At 45.4% G+C, this 10,564-nt stretch overlaps 1 protein-coding gene across 1 annotated transcript; it reads right to left on the bottom strand.

Annotated features, from left to right (window-relative positions):
* Positions 1 to 318: 318 nt before the first annotated feature.
* Positions 319 to 1,303, bottom strand: CLDN34 (claudin 34). The gene has a single exon (XM_025371605.1). The coding sequence runs from the start codon at positions 1,301 to 1,303 to the stop codon at positions 659 to 661; it is 645 nt and encodes a 214-aa protein (XP_025227390.1). The 3' UTR covers positions 319 to 658.
* Positions 1,304 to 10,564: the final 9,261 nt, after the last annotated feature.

The following is a 10,564-nucleotide window of genomic DNA, read 5'->3' as shown; positions in this document are numbered from 1 at the left end:
TTTTTTTTAAAGAGATGGGGTCTTGCCATATGGCCCAGGCTGGAGTGCAGTGGTGCCATCATGTCTCACTGGAGCCTCCAACTTCTGGGTTCAAATGATCCTCCCACTTCAGCCTCCCAAGTAACTAGAATCACAGCCACGCACCACCACACTCAGCTTTTTTTTTTTTTTCTTGTAGAGACCAGGTCTTGCTATGCTGCCTAGGCTGGTCTTGAACTCCTGGCCTCAAGTGATCCTCCCACTTCAGCCTCCCAAAGTGCTGGGATTACAGGAGTAAGTCACCACGCCCAGCCTATGATTGTTTGTAGCAAAAGTTTGAGAGGGAAATGTTAAAAGTTAATGTACTCAGAAACTCTTATTTCCCTACCCTTAGTTTATAGGGTTATTTGCTTTAGCCAACAATAATTAAAATTCAGATGCAATAAGACCAACTGGCAGGTGGGAAGACTTTTAAATAAAAGTTCTCAATTCAACGAGCAAATCAGTGAACCACATTCAGATACACAAGATAACAGAAGGAGACAGTTGGCCACCTTCTGTCCCAAACTACACATGCCATGGTCTTGAGTCGTTGGAAATATTTGGTAGAGCGTGCTAATAACATTTTCCATAAACTCCCAGAAATCTTGGATTTGCAAAGCCAATGCAACCAGGAAATTCACGTTTCTGAAATATCAGGATGCACTTGGCAGTACAGGGGACATTTGTAAAATAGAGAAAACATCCCAGTTAACAGCATAGGCAAGACACCTATCCCTGCCACTTGAATGGCAGTGCCAACTTCCTGCACATCTGGCTTGAAGGGCATTTGGAGAGATGGCGGGAAGGTGATTCCCCGTGAGTTTATGATGGCATCGTAGTTCTGGAGCACAGCAATTAAGATAAAGACACCAGCAGCAATGTTGAAAACTCCTGAAACAATGAATGAATTGTAGGTGTCCTCCTCAAATATTTTCACAGACGTGTTTCTAAGTGCAAGGATGTTAAAGGCTCTCCCGAAGAATCCGAAAATGCTGGCAGTCAGTAGGAAGCGTTGAGCCATGTAAATTTCAAAAGGGAGAAAGGTGTCCTGGTAGCTGTATTGGTAACAGAATTTGGTTGTGGTGCTGTTGGTGCGATGCCGGTAAATGCAGACTCTAAATATTCCCACGCAGGCGATCCCAGGATGGTAGAGCGGGGTGTCTTTCATGTACCATATTCGCCACTCCACAAGGCCCATGGACGTACAGGAGAGGATCCATCCTATGGTGGTAAGGGTGAAGACTGAAAATTGGCAGTTGGCACTGTTGCAGAACCAGGACATGGTGGCAGTGCACCCAGGAAACTACAAACAAATACAGAGCATGGTGAGAGGGGGGATCCTGGGACCTGGGACAGCCTCCCAGGTGTTGTATTGGAGAAAGGAGACACTAGACCCTCTCGCTCTGCTAGTGGGAGTGCAGTCTGAGCAAACTTTTTGCAGGGCCGCTCCACAATATTTCCCGAAAGCCTTAAAATGCACACACCTTCAGACTGGCAGTTCCACTTCTGGGCATTGGTGCAAAGACATAAATAAGGTCGGCCACAAATATGTAGCCACAAAGATGGTCATCACAGCATTGTTTGTAATATTGGAAACTGGGAAACAACATCAAGTCCAACAATAGGGCATGGTGAAAGAATTTATGCTACGTCTATGCGATGGAGCTATATGCCAACATTGACAATACAAATGGAATCATACAAGGTGTAATAGTTTTGTGTGGCTCTTTTCACACGGCACGGTTTCAAGGGTCATCCATGTTGAAGCAGGTATGAGAAGGTTGTCCCTTTTCATTGCTGAATGGTGCTCCATTGTGTGGATAGACCACAGTTTGTTCATTCATCAGCTTTTGGACATTTGGGTTGGTGCCATTGTTTTGGCTATTATAAATTATGCTGTCATGAACACTTGAATATAAAAGTTTGTATGGGCATATGTCCTTGTTTATCTGGTGTAGATGCCTAGGAGTGAAATTGGTGGTTCATATGGTAAGTGCACATTTAACTTTTTATAAATTGCTAAACTGTTTTCCCACGTGGCTGCACCATTTTGTATTCCCACCAGCAATGATGGAGGTTCCAGTTTCTCCATACTTTCTCCAACATTTGGTATTTTTAATGTTTTTCATGACAGCCATTCTAGTTGCCATTCTATGTGACCAAAAGGGAGGTGTCCATAATATTTCAAATACAAATTACATGTTTCAAAATAATATGTATGATATAATCATAGATACAAATGGAACAGAAAGTCTATATCCTAAGCTATTAAGAGACATTTTTAACTGGGTTTGAGAGATTCTGAGTTTTTTCTAAGCTATTTGGATTGTGAAGGGTCACACACATGTAGAAAAGCACACAAGTGTGCAGCTCAATTAATGATGATGAGGTGAACACCCATGGAGCCACCATTGCATTTCAGATACACAATATTCCCACTTCCTTGCTTGCTTTCATAGTTTTATCATCTCAGCATGCATCCCCACACACCTTACTTCTATTTTGCCTGTTTTTCAAAATGGGGATCATACGGTCAATGCTTTTGTGTGACTGGTTTCTTTCACGCAATGTTGTGTCCATTTGTGACACTCAGATTGTAATTTTTTAATGGTGCCTGGCTGTTCAGTATTTTCAAATATTTCTGCAATAAGCATGATTATTTAAAATAAGAAAACAATAAAAAATATTTCATGAAACAGTTGTCTCAGGAAACTTGCCTGAGCCCAGGAGTTTGAGACCAGTCTGGACAACATAGCAAGACCCTGTCTCCAATAAAAAAGTTGTCAAGCAATGGAAGATTGATTAATTTGAGTACAGAAATACACTTTACTACCTAGTATATGTTAAAGTGAAGCCATTCATTTATTATAATACTTTGCAGATAGTAAAGTAGAAAAAGATTTAGTAACATGGGAAAATGTCCATGGTGCATTGAATCTAAAATTCAGGTAACAAACTCGTTAGTATATATAGTAGTATAATCTTATTTTTGCCTATCATAAAATATGCTGGGAAGCTAAAATGAGATGCATCTAAATATTAGGATTACTGATTTTTCTTTTCATGTCTTAAAGTATATTACTTTTTTAATTGGAAAAAAAATGGCGAGCATAGAGAGACACAAACATAAAAGTGTATTAATTAATTATCAAGAATAAGGCCAGGCATGGTGGCTCACGCCTGTAATCCCAGCACTTTGGGAGGCCAAATAGGGCAGATCTCTTGAGGTCAGGAGTTTGAGCCCGGCTTGGCCAACATGGCGAAACCCCGTCTCCGCTAAAAATACAAAAATTAGCCAGGCGTGGTGGTGCACGCCTGTAGTCCCAGCTACTTGGGAGGCTGAGGCAGGAGAATCGCTTGAACTCAGGAGTCGTAAGCTGCAGTGAGCAGAGATAGCACCACTGCACTCCAGCCTGGGCAACAGAGAGAGACTCTGTCTCAAAAAAAAAAAATTATTATCAAAAGTAATAAAAACATGGGTGTCTCCTGACCCTATCTCCCACTTCTTGGAATTAATTCTAGTGGACAAATCAGAGAAGTGGGATCAAAGTGTCTGGGCACTGATGCTCACCAGGGGTGTTGCTGACACTAGGAGTAAGAGAAATCTGGAGACAAGTAATATGTGAAGCAATACAGATGCTTAAGTACATTTCATAATTCCAGGTGATATAGCATATTATTCAACCATTTACAATGAAGTCTTCAAAAGCATTTTAATGACAGGAAATTGTCACTGTTTGCTAAATGGGAAAAGGATGCAAAAGAATGTATAAATATACATGTTGTTTTATATATATATGTGTGTGTGTGTGTGTCTCTTTGTGTGTTTGTATGTTTGTGTGTCTCCTTGTGTGTTTGTGTCTCCTTGTGTGTGTTTGTGTGTGTGTGTGTGTAGTTGTATGCCGCCAGTTTTGTTTTTAAAAGACACCCACATGTGGCCGGGCGCGGTGGCTCATGCCTGTAATCCCAGCACTTTGGGAGGCCGAGGTGGGTGGATCATGAGGTCAGGAGATCGAGACCATCCAGGCTAACATGGTGAAACCCCGTCTCTACTAAAAAAAATACAAAAAATTAGCCAGGCGTGGTGGTGGGCGCCTGTAGTCCCAGCTACTCGGGAGGCTGAGGCAAGAGAATGGCGTGAACCTGGAAGGCAGAGCTTGCAGTGAGCCGAGATCTCACCACTGCACTCCAGCCTGGGCAACAGAGTGAGACTCCGTCTCAAAAAAAAAAAGACACCCACATGTATATGCAGAAAACTTTGAAAGGCTCTCCTGGGTGCTGGGAAGGGTGCAGAGGAGTAGCTCACATACCTCTCCCGACTCCCCAAGGAAGATCCACTCTGGAAAGAGATACTCATTTTTAAGTGACGAATAAAGATGGGATGAAATAGACATTGTGAGGGGAAGGAAGGAAGGAAGGAAGGAAGGAAGGAAGGAAGGAAGGAAGGAAGGAAGGAAGGAAGGAAGGAAGGAAGGAAGGAAGTTGGGGAGGGAGGGAGAAATGGAAGGGCAGGAGGGAGGGAGGGAGGAAGGGAGGGAGGAAGGGAGGGAGGGAGGAAGGAAAGAAAGAATTGCTGGAGAACATTGAGGGTCTGAACTTTATCGAGGAGGCACGCTGGGGAGGGATGGGTCAGAGGTTGTTCCAGGCTGATGTCAGAAATCCCTCCTAATGGCCAGAACATTCCTGGCAGATGCCACATTTATAGCATCATTCTTTTTGGCAAGATAATCTTGAACAAATGATTATTATTATTATTGAAACAGAGTCTCACTCTGTCTCCCAGATTGGAGTGCAGTGAAGTGATCATAGCTCAATCAGCCTCAACCTGCTGGGCGAAAACCATCCTCCTGCCTCAGCCTCCCAAGTAGCTGGGACCACAGGCGTGTCCCACCACACTCAGCTAATTTCTTTTTGTATTTTTTTGTAGAGATGGGGGTCTTGTTATGTTGCCCAGGCTGGTCTTAAACTCCTGGGTTCAAATGATCCTCCCACCTCGGCCTCCCAAAGTGCTAGAATTATAGGCATGAACCACTGTGTCTGGCTCAATAACTGTATTTCAAAATAAGTGTAATCCTGGGCATCTTGTTTTTGCATCTTTTCTGGAGAAAGGTCCGTAGGTTTCACTAGGTATCAAACAGGTTCATACACAAAAGAAATATCCTTTTTTGGCATATTTCGAGATGGCCCTTCAGAGAAGATGCAGATATAGGAACAGCCCTTTGTGGAGACAAGTGACTCCATCTTCAATGCTAATCCAGTAACACCAGTCCTGTGAAGGCCTCCTGATTCCTACTTTATTTACCATCCTTAGTGTAAGAACATATACTCACTATAAATATAAATATTTCTTTGAGACAGAGTCTTGCTCTGTCACCCAAGGCTGGAGTGCAGTGGTGTGTGATCTTCGCTCACTGCAAGCCCTCCTGGGTTTCAGCGAGTCTCCTGCGTTAGCCTCAGGTGGGTGGATCACCTGAGGTCAGAAGTTTGAGACCAGCCTGGCCAACATGGTGAAACCCTGTCTCTGCTAAAAATACAAAAATTAGCTGGGCATGGTGGTGCGCACCTGTAGTCCCAGCTACTCGAGAGTCTGAGGCAGGAGAATTGCTTGAACCCAGGAGGCGGAGGATGCAGTGGGCCGAGATTACACCACTGCACTCCAGCCTGGCAACAGAGCAAGACTCTGTCTCAAAACAACAACAACAACAACAAAACTAAACTGAACAAATAATTGTCATGTGATCCAGGGGGCCAGGAGTGGTGGCTCACGCCTGTAATGCCAGCACTTTGGGAGGCTGAGGCGGGTGGATCAGATCACCTGAGGTGAGGAGTTCGAGACTAGCCTGGCCAACATGGTGAAATCCTGTCTCTTCTAGAAAAAAAAAAAAAAAAATAGCTGGGCGTGGTGGTATGTCCCTGTATTCCCAGCTCCTTGGGAGCCTGAGGCACAAGAATTGCTTGAACCTGGGAGGCGGAAGTTGCAGTGAGCCGAGATTACACCACTGCACTCCAGCCTGGGTGACAGAGGGAGAGTTCCTCTTAGGAAAAAAAAAAAGATTTGCTATGTGATCCAGCAATTCCATTTCTGGGTATATACCCAAAAAGATGTGAAAGCAGGGACTCAAAGACATATTTCTACACCCATGTTCATAGCAACGTTATTCACAGTAACCAAAGGCGGAAACAAACCAAGTGCCCCCCCCACAGACAATGGAAGCCAAATGTGGTCTATACCGACGCCAGAAATATGATCTCTGTCCACAGTCTCAAAAACGAAGGAAGTTCTGACACAGGCTACCACATAAACGAACCTCGAAGACATTACACTGAGTGAAAGAAGCCACTCACAAAAGGACAAATACTGTCTGGCTCCCCATATGGGAGGTACCTATAATAGAGAGTCAAACTCATAGACAGAAAGTAGACAGTGGTTGCCAGGGGCTGGCGGGAGCTAATGGGGAGTGCATGTTTCACAGGGACAGAGTTTCATTTGGGGAAGATAAAAAGTTCTGGAGGTAGACAGTGGTGACAGTTACCCAACAATTACATGTACTTACTACCACTGAACTGTACACTTAAACAGCTAAAATGGTCAATTTTGTGTTACATATACTTTACCACAATAAAAAAAAACCACACACACAATAAAGAAGGAACGAACCTCTGCTACCTAGTGACGTGGTCTCCACGTGAACTGGTGGCTTAAGGGGAGGGCAGTCAGCTCACCTGGCCAGCGGGGCCGACATGGACACAGCTCCTCTCGGATGACCTGCCTAGTTCTTCAGCACTGGCTTCTTGGTCCAGACAGCTGGGAGTTCTCATCAACACTGTAGCCATGGTTTCTGGTTCTGAGGCCCTCCCTCAATGTTCTGTCCCCACATTCCACCAGTCACCCTGCTCATCCAGGTATCAGTCCTAGGTCCTGAGGTCACTTCAGCCACCACCCTTTGGTTGCTTCCTTTGCTTCATCATGTAGCCTCTTTTGCTCTGTCAGCCTTTGGAGGGTGGCTATGTTTGCCAATAGACCTGCAGGGTCCACTCCAACATCTGTATGGGCTCCTAATTTCTCTCTCCCCACCAGCCCTAGAACTGGTATCTAACTCATATCACCTGCAGGTAATTTTTATTTTTTATTTTTATTTTTTATTTTTTTTGAGACGGAGTCTCGCTCTGTCACCCAGGCTGGAGTGCAGTGGCCGGATCTCAGCTCACTGCAAGCTCCGCCTCCTGGGTTTAGGCCATTCTCCTGCCTCAGACTCCCGAGTAGCTGGGACTACAGGCGCCCGCCACCTCGCCCGGCTAGTTTTTTTTTGTACTTTTTAGTAGAGATGGGGTTTCACCGTGTTAGCCAGGATGGTCTCGATCTCCTGACCTCGTGATCCGCCCGTCTCGGCCTCCCAAAGTGCTGGGATTACAGGCTTGAGCCACCGCGCCCAGCCCGGTAATTTTTTTTTTTTTTCAAGACGGAGTTTCACTCTTGTCACCCAGCCTGGAGTACAATGGCATGATCTCGGCTCACCGCAACCTCCGCCTCCTGGGTCCAAGCGATTCTCCTGCCTCAGCCTTCTGAGTAGCTGGAATTACAGGCACCTGCCACTATGCCCAGCTAATTTTTTTGTGTTTTTAGTAGAGATGGGGTTTCACTGTGTTGGCCAGGCTGGTCTCGAACTCCTGATCTCGTGATCTGCCCACCTCGGCCTCCCAAAGTGCTGGGATTATAGGCGTGAGCCACTGTGCCTGGCCAACATTTTTTTTTAAGCAGTGGTAATATATAAGTACAGGTGTTAGCAGAAGTGGCACCCACCTGGATGAGACTGAGTTGTGAAAGCCACTGACAACCCATGCATTAGGAAAGACACCATTGATTTTTTTTTTTTTTTTTTTTTTTTTTTTTTTTTTTTTTTTTTTTTTTTGAGACGGAGTCTCGCGCTGTGTCACCCAGGCTGGAGTGCAGTGGCGCGATCTCGGCTCACTACAAGCTCCGCCTCCCAGGTTCACGCCATTCTCCTGCCTCAGCCTCCGAGTAGCTGGGACTACAGGCGCCCGCCACCACGCCCGGCTAGTTTTTTTTTTTTTTGTATTTTTAGTAGAGACGGGGTTTCACCATGTTAGCCAGGATGGTCTCGATCTCCTGACCTCGTGATCCGCCCGTCTCGGCCTCCCAAAGTGCTGGGATTACAGGCTTGAGCCACCGCGCCCGGCCGACACCATTGATTTTAATTTTATTGTTTTGAGGCAGGGTCTCACTCTCACCTAGGCTGGAGTACAGTGGCACAACGACAACTCACTGCAGCCTCAGTCAACCTCCTAGGCTTAAGAGATCCTCCCTCCTCAGCCTCTCAAGTAGCTGGGACCACAGGCACGCACTACCATGCCTGGTTCATTTTTGTATTTTTTGCAGAGATGGAGTCTCGCTTTATTGTCCTGGCTGGTCTTCAACTCCTGGGCTTGGGCGATCTACCTGTCTCACCCTCCCAAAATATTGGGATTACAGGCGTGAGCCACCGCGCCAGCTGGGAAAGATACTGTTAGCTCATGGGAAATGACCTTTTTCTAGCTAAGTCTTGAATTACAGGCTTGCTGGAACACAGTTTAGGTAGGCAAGACAAGTGGAAGATGTGGAGTGATTCCTGGTGTGTGAAACTGACCTGCTAAGATTGGGGACAGCTTCAAATGGAACCTGTGTAAGAAATGAGGCTGCCAAAAGGCAAATGATGCCGGCTACCCAGTATGTAGGACTAAACATTGCACGGAAGTCAAAATCCCACTGGACTCCTTTGCTTACAGGGTTTCCATAATAAGGAATTTATTCTGAGCAAATGAGCAGAGATGTGTGCAAAGATCTAAGTGCAAGGCACATCCAATGAACTCTGTAACTGAGGTTACAACTGGGACAAAAAGGCAAAATCCTAAAACCACACTTAGAGAACCGTTCAGCAAACCATTTTATATCCTTATAATGGGATATCACACCAAAATTCAATACTGTGCTGCAGAATAATTAAGGAAAACATTCCCAATACTGGTAAGTAAAAAGCAGATTTCAAAAATAGTATTATATAATTCCGTTTCCTTAAAAAAAGCAAAAGGAAAAAGGAGACGAGGAGGGAGGAAGGGAAAGAGGGAGAGAAGGAGGGAGGGAAGGAGAGAGGGAGGGGAGGAAGGGGGGAAGGAAGTCCTTAAGGAAGGTGGGAAGGAGGGAGGGGGGGAAGGAAGGAAGGGGGTATGTGGCTATGTTGCCTTCCGTGGCAAAACAGGCTTTGCAGCTGTGATGGAATTGAGGATCCTGCCATGGGGAGATGATCCCAGCTTAATCAGGTGGGCTAGTGTCATCACAAGGGTTCTTGTGTGAGGGAGGCAAGAGGGTCAGGGAGGGAGATGAGATGATAGAAGGAGAGTCAGGAAGAGACCGGAAGACGCTGGACTGCTGGTTTTGTGGCTGGAGGAAGGGGCCGTGAGACAAGGAATGGGGCAGCCTCCAGAAACTAGACAGGCAAGAAACCAATTCTCTCTGGAGCTTCCAGAAAGGAACGCAGCCCTGCTCAGACCTCGACCTTAGCTTGGCGTGATAGATTGCAGACTTCTGACCTTCACAACTGCAATGCGTAAATGTGGCATTTTAAACCACTAGCTTTGTGGTAATTTGTTACAGCATCAATAGGACACTAACACACTGCCCATGTCTGGCTGGAGAATTTTTTTTTTTTTTTTTTGAGACAGAGTTTTGCTCTTGTTGCCCAGGCTGGAGTGCAGTGGCGCAATCTCGGCTCACTGCAACCTCCGCCTCCTGGGTTCAAGCAATTCTCCTGCCTCAGCCTCCCAAGTAGCTGAGATTACAGGTGCCCGCCACCATGCCAGGCTAATTTTTTAAAATTAATTAATTAATTATTATCATTATACTTTAAGTTCTAGGGTACATGTGCATAACGTGCAGGTTTGTTACATATGTATACTTGTGCCATGTTGGTGTGCTGCACCCATCAACTCGTCAGCACCCATCAACTCGTCATTTACATCAGGTATAACTCCCAATGCAATCTCTCCCCCCTCCCCCCTCCCCATGATAGGCCCCGGTGTGTGATGTTCCCCTTCCCGAGTCCAAGTGATCTCATTGTTCAGTTCCCACCTATGAGTGAGAACATGCAGTGTTTGGTTTTCTGTTCTTATGATAGTTTGCTAAGAATGATGGTTTCCAGCTGCATCCATGTCCCTACAAAGGACACAAACTCATCCTTTTTTATGGCTGCACAGTATTCCATGGTGTATATGTGCCACATTTTCTTAATCCAGTCTGTCACTGATGGACATTTGGGTTGATTCCAAGTCTTTGCTATTGTAAATATGCCGCAAATAAACATACGTGTGCATGTGTCTTTATAGCAGCATGATTTATAATCCTTTGGGTATATACCCAGTAATGGGATGGCTGGGTCATATGGTACATCTAGTTCTAGATCCTTGAGGAATCGCCATACTGTTTTCCATAATGGTTGAAACTACCATCAGAGTGAACAGGCAACCTACAGAATGGGAGAAAATTTTTGCA

This window comes from Theropithecus gelada, chromosome X (genome assembly GCF_003255815.1).
Source record: "Theropithecus gelada isolate Dixy chromosome X, Tgel_1.0, whole genome shotgun sequence".
Lineage (NCBI taxonomy): Eukaryota > Metazoa > Chordata > Mammalia > Primates > Cercopithecidae > Theropithecus > Theropithecus gelada.
The sequence above is the reverse complement of the archived record's forward strand: the minus strand, read 5'-3'. Positions and strand labels throughout refer to the sequence as shown.